Source organism: Mastigoproctus giganteus, chromosome 1 (assembly GCF_048544385.1).
Source record: "Mastigoproctus giganteus isolate SK-2022 chromosome 1, ASM4854438v1, whole genome shotgun sequence".
Lineage (NCBI taxonomy): Eukaryota > Metazoa > Arthropoda > Arachnida > Uropygi > Thelyphonidae > Mastigoproctus > Mastigoproctus giganteus.
The window spans coordinates 82,328,974-82,356,082 of NC_143575.1; the positions used below are offsets into that span (position 1 = coordinate 82,328,974).

At 34.7% G+C, this 27,109-nt stretch overlaps 1 protein-coding gene across 1 annotated transcript in view; it reads right to left on the reverse strand.

Annotated features, from left to right (window-relative positions):
* The window catches only part of LOC150090937 (tRNA endonuclease ANKZF1-like), a 224,663-nt gene that overhangs the window by 15,660 nt on the left and 181,894 nt on the right, over positions 1 to 27,109 (reverse strand). Inside the window, exons 12-13 of the mRNA XM_090373536.1 lie at positions 19,622 to 19,733; positions 9,375 to 9,476 (exon numbers count right to left, since the gene is read on the reverse strand). Of these exons, the coding sequence (XP_090229662.1) occupies positions 9,375 to 9,476; positions 19,622 to 19,733 (214 nt within the window). The remainder of the gene's footprint in view (positions 1 to 9,374; positions 9,477 to 19,621; positions 19,734 to 27,109) is intronic.

Below are 27,109 nucleotides of genomic sequence, written 5' to 3' on the forward strand. Positions count from 1 at the left end.
GCCATGCTGCAAACCTCTATGTTTGACATGTTTTCAGTAGTAATGTCATGTTGCAACTGACAGGGCAACAAAACAACATGTAAAGGATGCAATTTTGCAGTCAAAGAAGGAAATACAATGTACATTCTCTCATTACCCATTCAAATCTGTCTGCAAAACACTTTTTCACATGTGATGTTCTTTTATTTTATTTTCTGAAACACCTTCATAAATGCAGCTATACTTTAATCCAGTCACATAAGCTGCTTTCTTCAATCCAGAGAGTCTCTGTAGCTTAGCTAGTAATGATGAATGCAGGTAAGAGATTTCTTTAGAATCTCTCACCTGAGTCTAATGATACCCTCATAATTAAATTTTAATAGTTCAATGCTCTCTCTCTCTCTCTCTCTCTCTCTCACCACCTCCCTCAAAATTACTGGGTATATGCCACCAACTCCACGGGCCTTACTTTCCTTTAGGCACAACTGTAAGCCCAATATAATTAATTACACACCGATCAGCCTGTTTCCCTTAACAAAAAAACTCTTTCATCTGTAAAAATCAATGTGCTAAATTCACTGGCAATGCCAGCTGGGTTATCGAAACCTTTTCCAAACCTAATGTGTAAGGAGGGTCTGATCTGATTCTTTCTTTTCTTCTTTATATTCACATATGTGAAAAACTCCTTGTTTCTTTCCATTCTCTATGAACAAGTAGTTTGTTCTCTTAGCCAGTGATTTCTCATAAGCAGTCTTTGCTGGACCTAAACTCTTAAAGCTCCTCTTCCAATGGAAGCAAATTGGAGTAAAAAATAGGACTACACCTATTTTTATTCCAACAGGATGGTTAGAGTTGTACATAAGGATCCTGCCAAAGTCTGTGGGTTTTCTATGGTGCTGTGCCATGGGCTGTGAACTGCATTCAGTTATTTTTCCTTTATAACATTAATTATAAGATGTTAAAGACTATTAGTAATATTTTGGACTGTAAAGTTTTTAATTTAATTTTTAATTCTAACTCCACTGAGGAAGAAAAAAAGGAGTTAGCATATCACTAAATGTAAATTTGAAATTTAAGTATTAATTATCCCAATATAATAAATCATTTTAAGATCAAAGCAGTGAAGTATTTCCATCTGCAAATAAGAAAATCACAAAAGATAAAAACTGTAATGTGCTTATGAAAGGCATGCTCATGGCTTTCAACAATTTATGACAGAAAAGCAATTAATGACAAATTTTAAGAGATAAAAAGTTTTATTTTAAAATTATATAATTTTAAAATAACATATAATAAAAATAAGGCATTTCATTTGTATATTCTAGGCATCTATGCAGCATGTATACTCATCTATTGCATCTAAACAATTCTCATATTAGCCAGGATAACTGGACAGATATTGCATTACAGAAGAGAATACAAAACTTGTTTAAAAATCTAATAAATTAATTTATTACTTTAGCATTCGAATAAGCATATGATGCAAGAAAGTAAGCTTATACAGCATCAGCCAAAAAAAAAAAAAAAAAAACCCCTTCCCATTTTACCCATCCATATGTTCCAAAGACTGTCCATTTCCTTGAGTTTATTTAAGCTATCAACTTCCACAAAGACAGATGACATACCACTCCAATTTGTACAGCAGTCTTCCATGTGCAACAGTATCAAAAGCTTTCCTGAAATCCAAGTATATGATATCAAAATTATTTTTTGCATCCAGTTCCTTTGTAAGCAAGGCTTTTGTGGATTTATTGGATGATTGTTTTCTACATCAGCATGTTCGTGAGGCAACAAGAGGGAGCAATACTCTTGATCTGATTATCAGTAGTGATTCTTCATGCATTAAGAATCTGCAGATAAATGAACCACTAGGTGGCAGTGATCACAGTGTGTTGAAGTGGGATTTACTCAAGGAGGTAACTACCATCAGAGGTAAAGGGTAGGGTTTTTGTTTTCGTAAAGGCGACTATGATGGTCTGAGACAGTATTTAAATTCTATACAGTGGGACCAACTGATGATGTTACCAACAGCAAACTCAAAATGGGAAGCATTCAAGGAACTAATCTTGGAGGCTACCAGGCTTTACGTACCAACTAAGAAATATTGTTCAAGATTTAGGCCTAAATGGTTGTCAGATGAACTAATGAGACATGTGGCAGAGAAGAAAAATGCATGGGATACATACAAATTAATGGGTGACATGGAAGCCTATGACAGATATAAGTTGGTCTGTAACCAAGTCACAAAGGAGATTAGGCAGGCAAAGGCAGACTACGAAAAATCCTTGGCAAAGGATGCAAAGAAAAACAGAAAAAAGTTCTTTACATATTTAAATTCGAGAAGGAAAGGGATGAATCAGATTGGTCCACTGGATATTGATGGTTCAACAGTTGAGGATCCTGCTCAGGTGGCTAACAATCTAAACGAGTATTTTGCATCTACATTCACGCATGAGGAGTTGTTCAGGAAGGAGAATGATGTAGGTAAAGTAAACATTGGCAGTGAGCTGGATGATTTTGTAATAACTGAGAGGAAAGTGGAGGAGAGATTGTTGAGGATAAACATAAAAAAGGCACCTGGGGTGGATGGGATCTATCCAGTTATATTAAAGGAGGCAGCAAAGGAAGTAAGCAAACCCTTAGCCATAATTATGAGAGCTTCTTTGGACTCAGGGGAGGTATCCATAGACTGGAGATGTGCAAATGTAACCCCAATTCACAAAGGAGGATCAAAGGCTGACACAAGTAATTATAGACCTGTTAGTTTAACTTCTGTTCCAGGTAAGTTAATGGAGGCACTGGTTAAGGAAGCACTGCAGGATCATCTAGACAAGAATTCAGTTATAGCTCAGACGCAGCATGGTTTTGTTAAGGGCAGGTCTTGCCTGACCAATTTGATTGGATACTATGATGTAGTCACAAAAGAACTGGATGCAGGGAATAACTTTGATATTACATATTTGGATCTTAGAAAGGCTTTTGATACTGTTGCACATGGAAGACTACTGCACAAATTGGAACAGTGTGGCATTGGAGGCAAATTGCTGCTATGGATAAGGGGATGGTTGAGTGGCAGAAGACAGAAAGTGGTAATCAATGGACACTGCTCAACGTGGACTAATGTTATTAGTGGAGTTCCTCAGGGTTCAGTGTTGGGTCCGTTGTTGTTTTCGGTGTTTAGTTTATGAATGATATTGATGATGGGATATCAAGTTTAATGTCCAAGTTTGCAGATGATACAAAGGTTGGCAGGGTTGTTAAGGACACTACTGACGCTATGCTGCTGCAACAGGATCTGGAAAGGTTGAACAGATGGGCTGAGAGGTGGCAAATGAAGTTTAACATTGACAAATGTAAAGTACTACATATGGGAAACAGTAACCCCAGAGCAACGTATCAACTCTGCGGTACTACACTGACAGTGGTGGAGAATGAAAAGGACCTGGGGGTAATTGTGCAGGTAGATATGAAGTTCTCTGAGCAGTGCAGACGAGCTGCAAGAGTAGCTCATGGTGTCTTGTCAATGATATACAGGAATTTTTCTAGCAGGGATAAGGAGGTGATTATTCCCTTGTATAAGGCAATGGTTAGGCCACATCTTGAGTACTGTATACAGGTCTGGAGGCCTCATTTCAAGAAGGATGTAGAGCTGCTGGAACGGGTACAGAGAAGGGCAACAAGATTAGTGAATGGAACAAAGGGTTGCTCTTACGAAGAAAGGCTTAAGTTTTGCAAATTACAGAGTCTGGAGACTAGGCACCGGCGAGGTGATCTGATAGAGGTGTATAAGGCTTTGAATGGTTTGAGCATGCTCAATGCCAATGGGATTCTTCATCTTGCTCAGAATAATCACCTCAGAGGGCATAAATTCAGATTGAGGAAGAACGGATGTCGGATAGATGTGCGGAAATTTGCCTTTGGCCAGCGGGTGGTTGGTTGGTGGAACCGACTTCCATCACTTGTTGTTGAAGTTGATAGCCTAAACAAATTTAAAGCTCAACTGGACAGGTATTTTGAACGAACGGAGGGGTGAAATGGGAGTGAGTGGGTTGTTTTTTTTTTTTTTTTTTTTGGCTGATGCTGAATAAGCTTGCTTTCTTGCATCATATGCCTCTACTAATGCTAATGCTAATGCTAAAGTGTCTCAGAACTTCGATAGAACTCTTTATTGTTTTTCCATGTCTAAATATGTTATGCTCTGTCATAATGCACTCTGTTGTCTCAATCATGAATAATGAGCATAATCTGGATACTTTTTAAACTGACTTCTTACTTCTGATTTAGTCTGCTTGGGTAATCAACTTCCAAAATGGAAGGAAAAGATTTAACAAATGCTGGTTTTACAAACTGACCATCCCATTCTTAAATACATCAAAGCATAATGATCTCAGAAAACAGATGCGAGGTATGTCTCATCATAGAATTGTGTTTAGAATTTCAAACGTTGGCAGAACATTTAAAAGAACAAAAAAATGCCTTATCCAAGCTAGAAGAGAGGAACATGAATGGACTTTCTGCACATGTGAGGATAACCTGTCTAGAGTTATCAGCTTGCCACCTTACACCAGAAGTTTGTGGTTCAAAAGATCTTTCCCTTGAAGAGTTCATCAATTTGTCTTCTTTCAAAACTTATTTTGGGATCACAAAAGTGGATTTGGATATGAGTTGCCACTCATTAGTGATTGCTTGTTGTATTTTTCAATTTTGTAACTGTGAAAAGTGCTCATGTGGCTTTTCTTACCACTCAAAACTCTTCTTTAAATAAACTTACTGAAACAAATCTTGTAACTACTGATGACACAAAAGCACAAAATAAAAACTTTATTAAAAATACAGTAAAAATAAAATACAATATACGCAAGATTATTAAAAAACAGAAATAACAATATATACAGATAAATGATAAAGCACTGAAAGCAATAAGAACAAAATATACATTAAGATTTCAGAGCAATGTGCCCCTTTATACAATGTACATCAATATATTTCAAAGAGGCTCAACATATACACATGTGCTAAAAAAACCAATGCAAATCGTGAATGGTGGGGGGGGGGGGAAAGCAGCATGTTAATTTTAACACATTCCAATGTTGAAATTTTAGACTGTGCACATGATTTTCTCGTAATCACTCCTGGTTGGAAGCCCTCCATATAGCTGTAGTGGGGTCCAACATTAATCACAATCATGAAACCTGCATACACCCTATTATGGAAGCGGTTATTTTGCAACATGATGAAAGATGCCGAGCCTTCAACTTGGCAAATATATGTTGGCTTATTTCTGTCGAGTCTAACAGCTGATGTTTTGTCTCCCCCCACTTCCTCACCATTTATGATTGCATTAGTTTGTTAACATGCACATAGAACCTCTGTGGAACATAGTGATGTACTTCACACTACTTGTCTTCTAAGCTGATAAAGAGGTACACTATTCCAAAAGCTTCTTAATGTATATTTTGTTCAGATATACTGCTTTTATCACTTATATTTTTATTCCTATTTTTAATAAAATTTTATTTTATAATTTTATGTTTTGTTGGTGGTAACAAGATTTGTTTCACTATGCTTATCCCTGATGCACAAGGCATTTTTGCTAATATTAAATAGACCTGTCAAAGGATGCCACTGCTCCACCAGTCTGGTTAAACATTTGTCCAAAGATTACCAACTTGTATTAATTGAAACTTTTTCAATCTGTCTTTCCTTTTAGTATTTCTTTCTGGTTCGTAATAAATGTCTACCAAATATTTATTCACTTTCAGAGGTACGCATACAACCTCCTTTCAGCACACAAATTAATGAGATGAAAAGGACAGCCTACTAACACGAAGTACTTAATCTCCTTTTTTAATATTCTGCTACCCCAGTTTTTAGGCATACCATAACAGGGACATTATCAACAATAAATATCATGCAGTTTTCTAAGATAATCCCATATACTTTCAGGTTGGACTGAAAATTGTACCCAGTACAGGCAATTCTAGTGCTGGCACTGAGAGAAAACCACTTTCAATTTGAATTATTATTATTATTTTTTAAGAAAAAGTCACCAAATTGGGATATAGTTTGGAATCACTTTTATTACTTACATCTACAACAACTGAAAATGGCGTATTTTGAAAGCCATCACTATCTCTTTGCTCCTCATTCAGTTCAATTCAATAACAATATATGCTCTCTTTGTTCTTTCACATACATTTTTTTTTTTTTGCTGTTACACTATCAGTGAAACAAATCTCCAAACATGACTGCACGATTAGCACAGCTCTGAGGGAGATTGTCTATGATAAATGATGAAAATAAGCAATCAGCACTTATGACACTAGCAGACTTTCATGGTGGAAATTTGTTGGAAACAGCATTCTGGAACCTTTTTTTTTAAACAGATATCAGGGGCACTAGTATAACAAAATACATGCTGTGTACTGATGAGTTTAAATGTTTATATAATGAAATAGCATTACTTAGATGTATTATTATAAAATTTATAAGTAAATTATTATTGTCTTTCATTAGCACTTCTCCACCAAAAGGATGTTTCAAATTTCAGTAAAGCTATAGCCAGACTGGCTCTACATTTGGCCTAATCACTAGCCAACTGGCATACTGGTTCCAACTGTAATATAACACGGAGATGAAGATTTAGTGTTTAAGAAGACATCTTGCACAAGTCTTCTTAAAGTCTAAATCATATTTATTTCAAATATTACTGAAGGACACTATTAAATCAAATTTAGCTTCACACAACATATACAAAATAAAAAGTTCAACAATGAATCTAACTAATAATATAACTAATACAGCCACTCCCCGATTAATGTAAGGGTTGCATTCCACGGAACTCTACATGGCGCATTTTCCATAAATCGTAATTTCCCCCCGCTTGTGCAGCACTTGCTGAATTGATTAAATCAAAAAAGAAATGTTCAATGAACATGTGAATAGAAATATTTATTGTATTTCTTCAATTTTTATTTAATTTACCCTTACATTTTTATCTTATTTACTCTTACATTTTTATCTCATGCACAGGAAAAATTACAAAAGCGTGCAATTTAAAAAATTTCAAAATTATAAAATTACAAAAAAAAAGGGAGGAGATGGGCATAACATCAGCAAGTTTTACAAAACTCTTGAGCATCATTGCCAGACTCGTCTTCAGCTGATAGGTACGCCACTGCAGAGGTTGAGGGCTGTGGAGATTTAGAAGGGATCGGCTGCTCAATCTTATGAAAGAACATATTAATGAATGACTGGACGGTGGCTTTTTTATTTTCATCATAGATTTCTTTGTAGCAAGCAAGCATATAATTCACCCCTCTGTTAACTTTTAAGAATCATTTGCTGTCAGGATCCATCTTCTCAAATCTTGCCATTGCCGATGCAATTTCACAAAATGCCATTGCCATCTCCGTATTTGGTGGTCGCGGGCTCGAACCCCGGTCTAATCAAGAAGCGTGTGCTACGCACTGCTGCTCCTGCCCACATGGCTACAGAGGTGCCATTGAAGCAGCGAGACCTAATTCCCTTGCAATAGATGAAAAACTTTGTCCTGCTTCGTACTTCTTAATCATTTTCATCTTCATTCTAAATCAATTTTGTTTCGTTTCCTGGCACTGCCTGCACTTGCACTTACCATTGGTCCTTTTCCTTTATCATTGTAATATGTAAATAGGAATGAAGAGAAGTTTCTGAAAATTTGTTTTTTTATATGATTGGAGATTTCAGTGAAGGGGAACTCATTTCACCATAATACCATAACGTAAAAACCCACAGAATTACAGTCATTGGTATCGCAAATGCAATAAGATCGAGTTTACTACCCGTTTATAATAGATTGCGGTAACAGAAAAGCCCAATAAACCGGAAAGTGCAAATTGTTTTATTGGTTTTTAGTCGTGACCTCCAGAAACGTGCTTAAGAAAAATATCACAAAGGTGTTCAAAACAGATTCTTATAATGGGAACGTATGATAACGATGAAAGTGTAGTGCAATTTCCATTATAAATATGACCTTTTAGAGAGATAAATAGCTTAGTAATATAGCGAAATTTTCAACTTCCAAGGACGGAACGAATTTGAGGTGAATAAGGCCTTGAATGGGTTGAGCACACTGAATTCTGATGGGATCCTTCCACTTGTTCAGATTACAAACCTAAGGGGGCATAAATTCAAATTAAGAAAGACAGATGTACAATAGATGTGCGGAAATTTGCCTTTAGCCAGCGGGTGGTTAATTGCTGGAACAAACTTCCATCTGTTGTTGTGGAAGTTGATAGGTTAAATAAATTTAAGGAGGAACTGGACAGGCATTTGGAGGGAATGGTGTGATTTTTTTTGGCTGATGCTGCCTAAGCATACACTTGCTTTCTTGCATCACATGCCACTACTATTACAAAAAAAAACAAAAAAAACACAAATATGTTATTGGGTTCACATTACAATGTTTTCACAATACTTCCATTTATCCCTACAGATGCAAAATACGTTTTCATTTTTTTTTTTTTTTTTTTTTTTCAGTTTGCACTGGGCTGCAAAAACTAACGTAAAGTCGAATTTGCGTAAGTCGGGGAGTTCTTGTACTCTGTAAGATGTAAGAAATTGTTTCACACACTCCACATATTTAATGCAAAAATATGTTGCAGCTAGCAACACCTGACAGACAATTCTGTAACTAGAAATGATTAACAAAATTAAGCATAATTTCATAGAATTGTCGTAAAAATTTGGAATTTAATGGCAAAACTGTAGTTTTACTGTATTTATTCTTTTGTGAGAAAAGAAATTTTTAGTATATTAGGATGTGTCAATAACAGATTTTTTTGTCATAAATGTGGAGAGCTGACACCTATTTGCACACACTTTCCATTATACTTTAATCTGACTACTAAATAAATAAATAAATAAATTTTCTGTTTATACTTCGGGACGACCAAACAGTCAGAGGAGTTTACAAGATACACAGAATACAAGAAACAGCACTGTATTCAGCAGTCACGGGCTTGAACCCCGGTCACTCAAGGCACGTGTACTTATGTACCAATGCGCCTGACCACTAGGCTATGGCGGCCTTTTTCTATATACTCTATATTATATTTGTCAATATGTATACACAGCATTTATTTGATTTACATGTTTATACTTACAATATTACAACTTTAATTTTTTCATATACATTTCATATTGCTAAACATTTCTGAATTTTGAATAATATTAGAATTTTTATTTGAATTTCATTATGACTAATTTAAATTGTAATGCACCATGTGATTGATATAACTATCGGTCAAGCATTTGCAGCTTAGAATATTCCCCTACCTCTGATAACACAATTTTGTTACAAACATATACAATGTATTACTACCTTAATAATTTCATTATATACATATACATACTTGTATTTTATTTGTCTTTGCTTGAGATCTTGCTTTATTTTTCTTATCCATCTGTTTAAGAGCTCTTTTTTTCTCCATAATTTCTGTAAGTGGACCAGGGATCTGGAAATGAAAAGGGAATTATTATTTTAAAACTAACAACATCCTTCAATTTTGAAAGGAAAGGAATGATTCAGCGAAAAAGTCACTTTTGTCTACTGAGACCACTGGATCTCTTCTGTCAGCTACATGAATTCCAAGAGTGTGAAAACTTATAAAACTTCCAAAATAAAAAATAAATATGAGCCAAATGTAAATTCGCAAAATATCTATTACTAAAAACAGGCACATAATCAATGATTGCCAATATGGATTCCATCAGTGTCAATTCACTGGTGATATCCCGGCTTATGTTACCCATGAACAGATTCAATGGAAAGGGATGGTGAAACTCAAGCAGTTTCTCTTTACATTTCAAAGGCTTTTCATCATGTTTGGCATAAAGGTCTTTTAATAATAAAATAAGCTTCTATCTTATGGATTGCAGACTGTTTTTTTTTTTTTTTTTTTTTTTTTGTAAGTGGGTATCCAGTTTTCTCCCTGATCACTTGCTGCTAGCAATGGTAGATGGCTCTCAGTCTTCTAACTTCTCCTAATACTGGTGTTCCCCAGGGTTCAGTTATTTCTCCCACTCTTTTCCTCTTATATATTAATGATTTTCTTCCATTGACTGGAAATCCTACCCAGAGTTTTGCTGATGACAGTACATTGCATTCCTGCTTCCAGTTTAAGAAACCTTGCCCTGCAAAAACAGCTTCAACTTCTTGAATATCCACTACCAATTTCTTAAATGCTGATTCCCAGATTATTCTCCAATAGGGCCAAGTTAATGTAGTTAATCTTAATCCTTGTAAAGCTCAGTCCTGTCTTATATATCACAAAAAAGGATTCTTTTGCTCCCATCCTTATTTCCAAGGACACCTAGATCTCTAGACAAGATCACATATATCTTTTAGGGATTATCCTGACTTCTAATCTCTCTCTCTCTCTCTCTCTCTCTCTCTTGGCATAGCATATCACAAATATCGCTTCCTCTGCATCTAAAGAACTGTTTTCTGTTTCGTCTTCAGAATTACTTTTTTTTCTAAACCGCTATATACAAATCTCAAATCCACCCTATTGTGGAATACTGTTCCAACATCTGGGGTGGTGCCCTCTCTCTCTCAGGCTTCTAGACTCAAATTCAAAAGTGAGCAGTTAGGTTTCATAATGACCCATCTCTGAAAAAGTATCTTCACACCATGTCTCACTAATGTTTTGTTTCTGCTGCATGCCTTTTCTATAGATATGTCCATGGGTACTATTCTTTTGAACGGACTTCTATAATTTCCCCTCTCTTGCCCAAAATCAGTCCGAACACATTCCACAATCAATCAGCATCCTTTTTTATTGTCCAACTTCAAACTCACAGAAGCATCTTTTCTTCTTCCTCATTTATCCCTTTAACTTCCGTTTTCTAGAACCACCTTCCATCACAAGTATTTTCTGAAAATTATAATCTACAAAAATTCAAGTCTAATATCAACAAGTATATTCTTTCATCTTCTCAACTTTCAACTCATGTATGGTACTTAGTATTATAGGTTCTAATATCTTTTGTGTTTGAGGGTTTTCATTAAAAAATAAAAAAAAAAATTGTATACTTGTTATGTACACTAGGACTATCATAAATAAATTTGAAGTAATGGTCAAATCATCAAATGCAGACAGTGGGAATATCAGAGACACTGTGTCACTCAGATATAAGGAATAGAGAATCTGATTATGGGGAGTAGGAGTGCATATAGAAAGAACAGAGTATTCGAAGCATTTTTGTTTTTCAGGCGGTCTCCGGGGTTTCCCCTACACACCGAGGTTTTGTCTGTAAGGCATATGCCAAAGCTGGCAGTATGCGAGAGTGTGGTTCTGTTGAATGTTGAGTGGTGGCACCTGGTGACTTTGTGGCCAGGGGGGTTGGGAACACTTGGTTCCCCGGCCCCATTGACTCCCATCCCTTGCCATGAGGAGGCATGCCAAGGACTGTACACAAGACTCTTACTGGAGCTTTCAGGGATTACCTGAAAACCCCAAGGATATTTTTTAGAACTGAAACAGGAATAAGTAGAAGTAGTAATAGAGGCATGTGATGCAAGAAAGCAAGTATATGAGCTTATGTAGCATCAGCCAAAAAAAAAAAAAAAAAAACACACACAATTTCACACATCCATTTCTTCTAAAAGTTTGTCCAGTTCCTCCTCCAATTTATTTAAGCTATCAACTTCCACGAAGACAGATGGAAGTTTGTTCCAGCAATTAACCACCCGCTGGCTAAAGGCAAATTTCCGAACATTAATTCTATAACCGTCTTTCCTCAATTTAAATTTATGCCCAATCAGGTTTGTAATCTGAGCAAGTGAAAGAATCCCATCAGAATTCAGCATGCTCAACCCATTCAAGGCCTTATGCACTTCAATCAGATCACCTCACAGGTGCCTAGCTTCCAGCCACTGCAATTTGCAGAACTTAAGCCTTTCTAGGTAAGAGGACCCCTTTGTTCAATCTTGTTGCCTTTCTCTGTACACGCTCAATCAACTCTACATCCTTCCTAAAATGAGGCCTCCAGATCTGTATGCAGTACTCAAGGCATGGCCTAACCACTGCTGTGTACAAAGGGATAATCACCTCCTTTTCCCTGCTAGCAAAAGTCCTGTATATCATTGACAATACCCCATGACCTGCTCTGGCAGCCTGTCTGCCTTGCTCAGAAAACTTCATATCTGACTGTGCAATCACTCCCAGGTCTTTTTCATTTTCTACCACCTTAAGTGTAGTGCCACACAGTTGGTATGTTTCTCTGGGGTTACTTCTTCCCATATGCAGCACTTTGCATTTGTCAATGTTAAACTTCAGTTGCCACTTCTCAGCCCATCTGCCCAAATTTTCTAGATCCTGTGCACCATTACTGTCATTAACAACCCCCCCAACCTTTGTATTATCTGCAAACTTTGACACTAAGCCTGATATACCTTCATCAATATCATTGATAAATATACAAAACAACAGTGGGCCCAACACCGAACCCTGTGGGACTCTACTAATAACATTAATCCATGAAGAGCAGCATCCATTGATTACTAAAGTAGGGGAGAAAGGGAGGGGAAGGGAAAAAGATAGGATAGAAAGTTGAGAAGGAAGAGACTTATCCAGAAAATGAAAATTAGGTGTTTAGAAATGGTAACAGAAAAGAGTACGACCAGCAAACTAACCTGGTTAAACAAACTTTATGTAACCTAGTATTCATAATAAAACTTATGTTATGGATAAAAAAGTATGTTAAACCATGAATAACATAGAAAAGAAAATTCTTTTCTATGTCAAAGAATTTAAAATATACAGAAAGAACAGACAGGACAGGAGGTGGGGTTATGCTCTTAGATAAGAAGCACATAAATCTAAAGAAATTCATCCAGTTCAAGTGGGTGGCCAGTGCAATGTTGAGTCAGTTTCTGTGGCATAAGCACTGGGAAAACAAAAATTGAGGGGTGTTTTATAGGTATAATGTTTTATAGGCACTGGGAAAACAAAAATTAAGGGTTGTTTTATAGGCATAATGACTGTGATGAGTATAACAAACAACTGCACAGACATAAAGAGTGGCCAATAAATCAGAATGTCTTGTAATGGGGGAATTTACCTCTCCAGATATTGACCAACCCTTGCACGTTGGTCATTCACACAGTGGCAAGACTTGTGGATTTCCTGGATGACTGTTTTCTACAGACACATATCAGAGAGGCAACAAAAGAAAGCAAGTACTCATCAGCAGTGAATGTTCATGTATTAAGAATCTGCAGATAAAAGACTCCCTGGGTAGCAGTGAACACAGTGTCTTGATATGCGATTTACTTTAAGTGTAACTACTATTAAAGGTAAGGAAAAGGGATTTGCTTTTGTTTGTCTAGCAGTGAAGGGAGCCGAAGGAAAGATTTTTATAATTACTTCAGTATTAATCTTTACTTCTCTGAAACAGTTTTTGAAAAATATTAGACATGGGTATTCTAGTGTATTGACAAAAACTGACTGAACCCTATTGCTATATTCACAGCTGCGATAAGGTAGGTTAGTTTCAGTGTAAATTTTAATGGTTTCTGATCACTTATTCTTTTACATCTGTAGTGTTCTTGTTATAATTTTATCATTTTGGTCATGTAGATGTGTTTATTTTTAAATTAACTGGACAAGTAGTTAGAAAAAGATCTCAGGGATGCATCTTAATTCAAAATTGGTGTTCCAGAACTACATAAATTAACTAAAAACCAGATTAATTAGAAAAATGTGAATTCTGAAGTGTGATCTTCTTCAGAATAAAATATTTTTCTCCAGTGAATTAAACATTAAATATGCAATAGCTACTGAGTGGAAGGCATTTTCAAAAGCTGCTAAGTATTTTTTAATTACTTAAAAATTATTTTTTGTTAATTTTGTTTCAAATTAGAAGTGCAGTTATTATTTGAAACAAAGCAAACAAAAACCAATTATGTCATTCACGTTTATGTCCGTCTTACACCAATGCAATGAACAATGGTACAGGAGTCAAAGTAGATGAAAATTCTGCTTCCATTGTTCATTGCACTGACATAAATACAAACACTATTTAATATTCTTTTATGTAATTCTGTAGTAATATAACTATTATTAGAGGTGTTTTTATTAAGTCTATAAATTTATAACAATACAAACGTGATTTTATAATATAACTGTATCTTCATCATCATCAGCCATTTTCAATCCACTGCAGGATGAAGGCCTCTCCAGCAACTTTCCAGTTCCTTCTGTTTTGAGCACTGGCCATCCATTTACTACCCACAAACTCATGAATTTCATCTATCCATCTCCGCCTTTGTCTTCCAGGCTTTCTTCTAGCTCCTCTTGGATACCATTCTGTTATTTTCTTAGTCCATCTATCATCATGTCTTCGAGCTATGTGTCCTGCCCAAGACCATTTTAGTTCTTTAGTTTTGATAAGAATGTCCTTTACTTGAGTTTGCTGCCTAATCCATGTGTTTCTCTTCTTATCTAACAGTCTGATTCCCAATATAATTCTTTCCATTCTTTGCTGTGTAGTTCTCAGCTTCTCTTCCATTCTTTTGGTGAGTGCCCAAGTTTCACTTCCATAAGTCATGGTGGGGAGTATACATTGGTTCATTATTTTACGTTTCAGACAAACTGGGATATTGCTCTTCAGTATGTGACTATATTTCCTGAATGCTATCCATCCAAAATTTATTCTTCTCTTGACTTCTAGCCATTTATCATTATTACAGCTAATAACTTGTCCCAGATAAGTATATGACTCCACCTTTTCAATTACTGCTCCTTCAATCATTATTTCCCTTTCCGTGGCATACTTGTTCATCATTACTTTTGTTTTAGCCATATTCATCTTTAGTCCAAAATCCTTACTAACTGTGCATAACTGATTAAGATTTTCCTCTAATTCTTTGGGATCGTGGCTTATGACCACAATGTCATCTGCAAATCGTAAATGGTTTAGGTACTCTCCGTTCACATTGACTCCTTTCTGCGACCAGTCTAATCTTCTGAAAGCTTCCTCAAGGGCAGCAGTAAACAGCTTCAGAGATATTGTGTCTCCTTGTCGAACTCCTTTCTCGATTTTAAATTTCCTACTGCCTTTGTCTAGTCTAATAAAGGAGATAGCACTCTCATATATTTTCTTCAAAATCATAATATATGGGGTATCTATGCCTTGTCTTTCCAGTGCCCTAAACATTGCCTTATGCTGTATGGAGTCAAATGCCTTTTCATAATCCACAAATGACAGACATAATGGTGTTTTATATTCATTTGCTTTCTCCATTAGCTGTGATATTACGTGAAGGTGATCCATAGTTGAGAATCCTGTCCTAAAGCTTGCTCTTTCGGTTGATTCTCATCAAGTATTCTTTCTAATCTGTTAGTAATGACCCTTGTGAACAACTTGTAGATGTGGGATAACAAGCTAATTGGTCTATAATTTCCAATTTCTGATTTATGTCCTTTCTTATGCAGTAAAACTATGATTGCATTATTCCACTGCTTAGGCGTCACACCTTTTCGAATGCACTTTGTGAAGCCTTGCCAGTTTTTGTGTTATGTCTCTTCCTCCCAATTCTAACAATTCTACAGTAACTTCATCTTCCCCCGGGGCTTTCTGATTCTTCATTTTCTTCAATGCATGTTCTACCTCATCAGGAATAATATCGGGTATGTCGTATGTGTTGCTACTTTCCAATCCATCTTCCCCACTGCTGGCATCATTCCCTTCCTCCTTGTATAATTCTCTATAGTAGTCTTCTGTTATTGAATTATGCCTTCTCTGCAGTTTATAAGTACACCATCGCTATTCTTCAGTTTCAGTATCATTTGTCTTTCTGTATTACTGCTCATGGCTGTTGATTTAAATTCTTTGTTTTCCCTTAATGCTTGTTCTCCTTTTCTTGTGTTAAATCTTCTTGTCCTCTCTGAGTCTCTTTCTAATGGCTTTGCATAACTCAGTATACTCAATTTTCTCCCTGTCAGTGTTTTTCTTCCTCTTCATTTGTCGTCTTCGGTTCATTATGACAAGTGTTTCTTGACTAATTTTTTCTTCTTTGGATTTCTTTTTCCCTATAGGTTTCTTGGGCTTTATCACTTTCAGAAAGTTGTAATATTCCTCGTCGATATCTTGGTCCTGAGCAGTCTGCAGAAGCTCAAACTTGTTCTTAAGTTCCAGTACATCCTGCTTTTTCTCCTCTTCTGTTATCTCAAAGACCTTTGTATTATTTACTCGAGTCAGTTTTTTCCTTTCCTTTCCTACATTTATATCAAGTGTACATCTTACCATTCTGTGATCACTTCCAACATTTACCTTATTCAGGATGGTAACATCATCCACAAATCTTCTGTTAGTGAGGATGAAGTCGATTTCATTAGTTGTTAATCCATTTGGACTCTTCCATGTCGACTTTCTGTTCACCCTTTTCTTGAAAAAAGTGTTCATTACTGACAGTCCTTGAGATTCTGAAAATTCCACAAGTCTTTCACCTCTTATAATGTACAGTAATTTGATAGCTAATATCGTTGATCCCATGCCAAAACCACAAATCTGCAAAAAGATAAGTTTTGAGAAAAATGCATTTAGTTATTTAAATAAATGTTGTTTTATAAGTACCTTCCAAAGATGCTGTTTTTAATCCATATTGGTTAAGATTGCCATTATGTAGGGACTTAGAAAGCAACTTTGCAGTTTTGGCATTGTGAAGTTTGAAAGTTTGTCAGATTCATAAAGAATTGAAAAGGTGAAAAAAATTTTTTTAACACATTTTTGTTGGTCAGAAATGAATAATTTATTAATAAAACGAGGTTAGAATAACATATACATATAAATAAATGAAAAATATATTAATAACACAGGTTTAAAACATGAGTATGAAGAAGATATTAATTTTTAATATCTTCTTCATACTCATATTTTTCACTTAAATCCGGTGCTGGTAATATCCCTTATTTCTACTGATGCTTTTAATTTTAAATAGAATTTGTGATACTCCTTCGGTATTGTTAAATTTTAGCACATTTTCATTAAATCTTTAGGCTTTGCTTGAGATATATAAAGTTTCTCATTTTAGACTTTGGAAAGATTAAGTTGGTCATTGTTGGATCTTTCTTTAGGTCTTTTTAGGTTTACTTTTATAAATTCATCTTTGTAGTTTGTTTTGTGAAACACTGTGACATGCCTGTCCTGTTCTTTTTGGAATTCAAGGCAGCAGACTTTTCTTCAAGGAACAGGGCCTTTAAGATGTTTGGTGAGAAAAGCAAAATCGCTAAAGTCATCGCATTGCGTGATATTTACATAGAATGGTGTAGGTTTTAATTTTTTGCCTCTAATTATTTGGGCACATCCCTCAGGGACATACATGGGTACATACTTGGCTTTTCTCTCAACTTTTGAGTGCATTGAGTCACACTCAATTTCCGAATGGCCTGGCTCAAAAAATGTGTGTCTAACAGTTTTTAAACTGGGGATCATTTTTAACAAGTACACGCACATCAAAGCCATAAGTGATCAGTCACTATCATCATCGGGGGGCACATAACTTTTATCATCATCTTAAACTTCGAAGTCATTCAAGGGATCAATAATCTTCATCTTCCAAATCAGATTCCGTTTGAAGTGAGGAACACGGTGCAAGAATTTTTCACGTTCTTGTACTCATTATTGCAAATTTTACTTTTGACCGCAAAAATGTGACGTTACGAAGGACAACTAAACAGTAATACTGATTGGCAAACTGAGACAAACAAAACCATGTATGTAACAGCATGCACGGGCTGGCTTCCCCCCATCCCACTGTACATTCCAAAAACCTGAAAGTGGTACTTTTGCAAATTGCAGTCAGTATTTACCATGCCAAACTAATGAAAGAACCACATTTATGAAAATGCATGGTGAGAAGTGTTTTTTTTTCACAGATAAGTGAAAATGGATGTAACATTTTCAACCACTTGGACTTGAAATACATATATGAGTCTTTGACAGGGTGTAGTTGACCAAGGAACAACCTCAAGAATGCATTTATGTAAAAAGTGCCAAATCTGCACATTTGTGGTTTTGTCATTGTGCCAACGATATCTACTACCGTTGCATAACCTGGAAAAAGCATGACACTACTAATGCACTTACATATCTTAGTGTGATATTTTTAATTTACAGTGGCAAACAAAAAAAAACTGCATCACATCACTTGTGAATTTTGCAAATAATGTTTTGCGCTGCACTACATTGTGGGTTGCAGAAATGTTCAAAATGCATTTGTTAGATGGGATATATGTCTCTGTGAATGAAATCCAATAAAAAGACTCCACCTGATACCTAATTGCCATAAATATCTTCCCAAAGATATTTATGCATAATTAATGGCAATATGAGAAATCATGCAAATGGCAATCATAACAACCAAACATACATTTTATTGCATTTACATGTACAAACTGAAATGACAAGTTAATGTAATAGTATTATGCACCTGGATGTGACTGGAGAGCCAATTAATCCCCTCTGGAAACTGTTCAGGATTGAAAAAAAGTTTGTAGCATTCTCACAGCGAGAGATGGTATTAAAGCACCCTTAGATGAAGTGAAAGTAAACATTAGTGAACTGCTACTGTAAGAAACTATAGTCAGATTATGTTAATGATTTTCAAGAATTTTCTAACATGGTTAAAAACACAGAGGATTGTTGGAGCAGAATTTGAAACTCTATTGCAAGCAGAGGAAGAACTGTTGGTAACCTACAACTAGAGTAACTGTCTAGTTAAAATCTAATTGAATTTATTGACAAAAGGATGTTGTTGTTGTTGTTGTAGTAGTAGGGTTTTAGGAACATCAGCGACTAAGGCCATATTGCTCTGTGTATATTGTCTGTAAATTGCGTGTTCTGAGGTTGACTTTCTGTTTTCTGGATGAAAAACCAAAGTTTCTGGGAGAAAAAAACCAAGTTTCACTCAGGCACGCTGTGAAAAATGCCCATAAAAATTCCTCCCATCATCAACAGGACTCAAACTCAGATCTTTTCTGCCTGGTGTGGAAAGGATGGCAATTCTACTGTCTATGCGAGGGTGAAGAAAAGGAAGATGATGAAGAAGCAGAGAATATGGAATGACAATCAATAGCACAGAAACCAGCAAGGATTTCAGAAATGTTCAATGAAAATAATTCCAGAATTGCTGAATTGATGGATCTCAACAAGAAAAGAAAAACCGAAGCTGTTGCAACATCAACTCCATAAAGCAATTTAAAAAAATAATCAGTTTTCACTTATACAATTCTTGAAGCCTATTTCTTCCGCTGCATCTATCTCTTTAACAAACTAATCTCCTCTACTATCCCCCAGCATGTAAAACCCTATATGTGATATGTTCTTTGGATTAATGGCAAGTTAAACACTTACGTTATTTATATATGTGTAATTCACATTTAAATTTTTCCTATTTTGGTTGTTAAAATAATTATTTTTCTGTATTTTTTCAACTCATCTGGATTTAACCTTCCCTTTTCCAATAAGTATCTGCCATTTATGAAGGTTTGCTCAGCCCTAACACTACACAATTGGCAAGGCATTATTTTTCTGTACAAATTTCTTGAATATTCATATAAGTACAAGGTCTTTTTTCTTTAATTTTATAATGTACCTTAGCTTTTCTGTAATCATATGCTTCTGGATTTACTGCCATGAAACGACGAAACTCGTTTCTTGTTTCCCTATTTGCAGCAACCACATATGGAGTTTTGCCTTGTTTGTCCCTGCAAAAGTTTATGTTTATTAATGAAACAGAAAATAAAGAATTATTACACTGGGCAGGTAAAATTAAACTGAATAATCAGTGAGACCCAATGGCCTCCAAGCTGTATTAATAAAAATTAATAAAGCATATTAATTTTGATTAATGTGCTATATGATCCACACACAAAAATCTGCCATATGTCTATCTGTAGATAAGACTTTCTTTATTCAATGCCAAACTTAACTCTGATGGAAGATGTGTATAGATTTTTTTCATAATTAAACCTAATTCTCTCTACACTGTATTTTAAAATATTTCATACTTTATTTAAAGAACAGCAAGGTTTGGAAGGAATGAGTTGTTCACCTTAACTACACTCTATTTCACAAGAAGTTGACATAAAAGAAAAGATAGTTTATTAATGGCATTTGATATAAAAATATGGATCTGTACATTTTTATGGCAGAGCTGGTAATAAACATTAAACACTTCTTTTAACTATTAATTTTATTTTATAAAAAGGTGCCTGGGGTGGATTGGACCTGTCTGATTATTTAAAGAAGAGGCAATAGAGAAAACCCTTAGTCATAACTATGACAGCATCTGGGGATTCAGAAGAGTTTAAATTTATTAAACAAATAAAATTAATTTAAAAAGAAACTGTTTTGTTCAGGAGCAGAAATGAAATTTTATGAAATGGCACAAAAACAAAATAAAATAATATATATATATAATTTTAATAAAATGTCTCATTTTTAATAGTCAAATATGCAGATGACATTACTAAGGCAGGTAACAAATTGGAATGGTGTTCCGTGTGCTTCAGGCATTCTGGTTCAGATGTTTTTGGCATGAATTGGAACTTATCAAACCTCCACACTTTTTTTTTTTTTTTTTTTGGAAAACTAGAACTTGAAATGGTTCATATTTTGAGCACTGAAATAAAAATATTTTAGGGTTTTGTCCTATTATATCTAAATTTATTATTTTACCATTTTACATGTTATTTTTACATTATTTTACAGATAAAATAAAATTTATTATTTTATCTAAATTTATTATTTTACCACTTCTATATTTCCATTCATTAATATACATACACTCAGTAATGAACTATGCCACATTTTCCAATATATTTTCCAATTGAACCTGTGGGATGTTTCCGAATGGGAAGTGAGGCACTTGGACATGCAACTGTCATGTATTCCAGTACTGTGGAAAGCCTTGCAGGCAGCATGGCTACAGATCCTTAAGGATTGCTTCAAACATCTAGAGGCATTAATGCTTAGGCAAATAGCAGCTGATATCTCTGTGAATGGTGGTCCAGCATAGTATCCGGTAGGTGGTCACAATTCAGTGATCACTGAATTGTGGCCATCTACCTGATACTATATTTAATAGTACCAATAATATGAAATATCATATATATATATATATAGTCCTCCAAACCCAAGTGGTTAGGAGTGGAAGTACAATAGAACATGCTCTTTGAGTAGACTGAGGTTCAAGCCTTTCACTGCTTAATACAGTTTACAGTAGTTGAGCTGCAAACTGGCATGGAAGATTATGGTCCAATCCCCTCAACATAACTTGTCAAGGAAGCCTCCCTCCATCCTGCAGTGAATTGAAAATGGCTGCAGATTTATTTATGATATGTATATACTGTTAAACACAGTTAATTTCAATTACTGTATTGGTAATTTAGTGTTATCACTATAATATTTTGATTATAATAATCACATTTTAATGTCTCTACTATAATAAACACATTTAATGCATAATTAGCATTAGTTAGGCATATGATGCAAGAAAGCAAGCTTATATAGCATCAGCCAAAAAAAAAAAAAAAAAACCCTTCCCATTTCACCCATCTGGCCACTCCAAATGTTTGTTTAGTTCAGCCTTAAATTTATTTAAGCTATCAACTTTCACAACAACAATCAACTACCTGCTGGCCAAAGGCAAACTTCAGCACATCTATTCTACAACTGTCTTTCCTCAATTATGTCCCCTCAGGTTCTTAATCTGAGAAATATTATAATGTAATGCTGATGTAATGTAATTGCTTATGCAATTAAACATTACCCATTCATCTTTTATTTTAATAAAAAAAATAATAATAAAAAATAAAAAAATATATATATATAAATATTAAGGTAAAAATGAATAACATGGCCAAATAACCCCAACAGGGGAAATAATATAGGGCTAAAGTATAGAAATGATGAAATAATAAATTTAGATATAAAAATTGCAATCATTCAAAATGTTACTTATGTATATGTTTGAATAGTTTTCAAAATACTGCTTGTCATTTATGGTTATGGCAGCTTTCTGATGAGAAAAATTCATGGCTGGCAATCCTTTTCATTTTTCACCATTAGAATCTCTCTATTATATTTCACTGTTCAGACCACCACTTACATCAATATTTTGTGGTCCAAGCACACTGTTCAGATAATTTTTTTTATTTTGGCATCTTTATTGCCTTATTAGGTCTCTTTAACCTTTTTAATTTTCTACATTATTTTATCCACGTTATATTCTATTTTCCTTTCCCATGTCTGTTTTCATTGCTAACAATTCCTGTGCATTTTAACATATGATCTTGGCATTTGAAACTTATGATTTTTTACTATTTCTATATTTTTAATTTTCAATTCTGGCATTTCACAGTAGCTTTATTCCTTGTTGCAATTATAAACAATGTACAAGTAGTTCCCAACTTTGCGAGTTAATTTGTTCCTAGCACCTGCTCATAAAGCGGGAATTTATTCCCATAGACAATGTTAAAAACAGGGATTACATTCTCAACAACGAAATTTGTTAGCTAATTAGTTTATGTTTAAACAATGATTGAATTATCCAAAGAAATGAAAACATAGCCTGTAAAATCAAGTAAAATATAACTTAAAGAAATTATTTATGACTTAACAAATGTTAAAGAATGTTTATTCTTCATCATCGACTAAATGCATACTCATTGATCACTCATTGTTGGGTCAGCACTCATTATTGGTTTGTTGCACAAGGTGTGTCTCCTTCAGAAATGCTTCAAGAGGCATTTGTTTCAAAGATAATCTCTTCTCTTTTCTTTATAAATTTCACGATGGCATGCATAATCATTTTTAATGGAAACGCACTAATTGCAACTAACTAATAAGATATATACAAGTGAGATTGCAACTAACACAATTTGCAGGGAGTAACAAGTTTACGAAGCTTAAAAAAAAAAGAATGAAGAGAAGATTCTGAAAATTTATGTTTTTTATATGACTGAAGATTGCAGTGAAGGAGAAACACATTTCACCCTAATAACGTAAAAATCCATACAATTTCAGCTATTGTTATTTTCACAAATGAAATAACATTGAGTTTACTACCCGTTTATAATTGCTTGCACTAACAGAAAAGCACAATAAACCAGAAAGTGCAAATTGTTTTTATTGTTTTATGGTCGTGACTTCCAGAAATGTGTTTTAGAAAAATATCACAAAGCCGTTCAAAATTAGTTCTTATAACAGAACATATGATAACAATGAAAGTGTAGTGCGTTTAATGATTTGAATTGGTAACTAATAAAATTTACATTATAAAATGACCTTTTAGAGAGATAAATAGCTTACTTATACAGCAAAAATTTCAACTTCCGAGGTCTTGGAACAAATAACTAAAAAACAATGTGTTCTTTAGTTATGCGTTAACATTACGATATTTTCATGATACGATGGAATGGATTAATATCGTAAAGCGGGTGCACTGTATTGTAAAGCTATGCACGTGGTTGAAATGTGGGATTTATGAATGTTTAACATTCATTTTTTGCAACTAATCATATTTTCAATTTTTTTGATACTTGACAGTTGGAAAAAAAAAAAAAAAAAAAACCAGTAAACTCAGGAACTCGTAAAGCAGGAACTGCCTGTAATATCAAAATATCATATTCATAATGGCTTTCATGATTATGATTATTAGATTATGATTTTACTGGTGCATTAGAATCTGAGGCTATAATGCACTTCATAATGGCAATAATTATATTAAAAAATACTGTTAATGCTGTTTAACACACACATTCTTGAAACCTTGTATATTAAGTGGAGAGTCAATTTTTATAGAAAACCCATATCACAAAGACATGTTTTTCTTGGAATAGTCCAATTTTTTTTTCATTTGAAATTATTAATTTAAAGATGATATTAATCCAAGATTAGTAACCTAATGATGCATCCAAAGTAATAACAGTTAAATTTAGTTTAAAAACAATACAGTATGTAAAAACACAAAGAGTAATGCCTATTTTTAATAGCTTTTGCAGTACTTGATTTTTATGACATTAATTGTAAATGTCATACTAAAAGTGAAAATTATATATATTGCTTAATCATCAATTACATGATTTATGTTGTTTTTTTGCTTTGTTATTTGGTTTTTAGGAGCATTAGCAACTAAGGCCATATTGCTCCGGGAATATGCGGTGGTCATTCCCTGACCTTTATGCATCCTCCGTATTTGGCGGTGACGGGCTTGAACCCAGGTCTAATCAAGAAGCATGTGCTATGCACTGCTGCTCCTTCCCACCTGGCTACGGAGGCACCTATTTATGTTGTTAAAAAAAATGTCTTTATATATGAATGCAAACTGTTGAATCTCAGCTCCAACATGCAATATTTTTTTTTTTGCCTTTCAATACCGCATAAATTGTGAAATGACTCAGATTTAATTTTCACCTCACTGCTATAGACTTGCAGTTTTCTGTTTATAACGGCAGTTTTTTCTGCCCAGAAGTTGTAGTTGGTCTTTATATATATAAGTAAGCAAATAAAAGTAGCAAAGATTAGAGAAGTAAGTAAATAAGTAAAAAGTGTGAAAGAAGAAAGAAAAGAGAAGGGTAGGGGAAAAAAAAAAAACATATATAAAGAAATGTCAGTATTATTATACAAAATATATGCATAATTATATCATCATATATGGCACACTTCAGGTGTCGTTTTCAAGTGTCAACCACCAGAATTGCCTGACAAGACAACAATAAGTGTCCTCTGTTTCTAACAAAGTACATGCCATGGCAAAATATAATTACATCAAAATCATTGGGGGAAAAATATAAAATAAAATATTATGTCAAGTAAAGTAAAATTAAAGCTATAAGGGAAACTATATAGACTACCGGAACTTAATTTAAGGCTGACACGACAGAGAAACCGAAAATAGTTATAAACACACATGAACAATGGAACTAAATACAGTGAAACTTCTCCTAACGGACACCTCTCGTTAACGGACATCTCTCTACAACGGACATTTTCAAATTCCCCAACTCACTTCCATTGGTTTTAACGTGTTTGCAGCTTCTGTCTAGCGGACATTCTCTGTAACGGACGCGGACAGGCAATCTGCACTGTTTCGTTTAGATTAGCACTTAATTTGATCTCCCCATAACGGACAGCGGGAGAGCACACGGCCTTTTTCTAGGAACGTTTCTTCCACATATTGCCTCAATCTATTTTCTATTTCCGATTCTCTGAATTTTATCAAGGTTTACGTCGCGATTGTAAACCCTTTTTCAAGAATTTTTAAGGCACGTGTAAAACTTCTGATGAATTCGGTGTGTGCAGGGGGCGGGGTGAATTTGGTTGGCCTTTCGTCTTTTGAGTTTCAGTTTTCAGTTTTGTTCAGTGTCGTGTGAAGTGCACAATGTCTTCTCGTAAACATTTAACTTTAAAAGATAAAGTCGAACTCATTAATGCGAATGATCAGCAAAAAAATAGTGTTCGCAATCTCACTGCAAAATTCAAAATCGGGAAGACGCAGTTAAGCGATATCCTAAAGTAAAAAAATGAACTGCTCAAACAATTTTGGCAACACGGAAATGATCAGGTTCAAAAATCATTCCCGAAAACCGTTGGACTTCAAATTGACAATGTTACGTATGAGTGGTTTAGTCGCGAATGTGCTAAAAAAATTCCCATTAATGGGCCTATTATTAGGGAAAAGGCTTTGGGGGTTGCGAAATCTATGGGAGTAAATGAGTTCAAAGCTTCTGTGGGATGGCTAGACAAGTTCAAAACTCAGCATAAAATTTCTTGGAAAACCGTAAGTGGTGAAGGCGGATCTGTTGATACTGGGGTTGTAACAGAGTGGACCGTCAAATTGGAAGATTTATGTCGTGATTTTGAAGCTAAGGATATTTACAACTGTGACGAAATAGGGTTGTTTTTTTAAAGCTTTTCCTGAAAAAACAATGAGTCTTAAAAACGAAAAGTGCCAGGGCGGAAAAATTTCTAAGGAACGCTTGACTGTACTATTGTGTACAAATATGCTGGGAGACTTTGAACAACCTCTTGTTATAGGAAAACCACAAAATCCTCGTTGTTTCAAGGGCATAAAGTTGAATCTTTTGAATGTTGACTGGAAGTCTAATAAAAAAGCGTGGATGACAGAAGATATCATGCGCGAATGGATAAGTCACTTTAATCAAAATATGATTCGTCAAAGCAGAAAAATTATTCTTTTCATGGATAATGCTGCATCTCACCCGCACATTGAATTGTCCAACATTCAAATCGTTTTTCTGCCACCAAACACATCTGCAGAGTGTCAGCCCTTGGATCAAGGGATAATAAAAAATTTTAAACTTCACTACAGAAAACGTGCTTTAAGACATCTCATTGCAAACATGAACGATGTAACATATGCGAGTGACCTTGCAAAGAAACTCAGCATCCTAGATGCGATTCAATGGATTTCCTCTTCAGTAAACGCAATTAGAAAACAAACTGTCGTGAACTGTTTTGTAAAGTCTGGCTTCTCAAACACAAAAATTGAAGTTGTGAACAGCAATGTGGAGCACCAAGAAGAACAAGAACTTCAACATCTATTGATAATGTACGATACAAGTGACCCTGGCTACAAAGATACAAATGTATAGACTCGAACCTCACTACAGAAGATGGTGCTCTAGATATCAACGACATTATCATCGATATTTTTCAAGAAGTTCCTCATGAGGATGAAGAAATGGAAGGAGGTCATTCTGTCGAATAACATATTAACGACGAACCACCGATGAAAACAGAAGAAGCACTCATACAAATCAATCGTTTAAAAATGTTTATCGCCGCTGAAGAAGATACTGAAGGACTTTCGATGGTTTCTTCACTCCAAACAAATGTTGAAAACAAAATTATCAGCCGGAAGAAGGTGCAGAAGAAAATAAGTGATTACTGTATGTATTTTTCTTAAGATAAAGTCATAATATGCATAGCACAATTGTATATTATTTACAAAAATATTGTTCAAAATCTGTACATATTTTTTTTACATTAAACGTTTAACAATTTTTCTTTCTTTCTTTTTTTTTTTTTTCCTCCCTCAGACTTCTTGTTAGCGGAC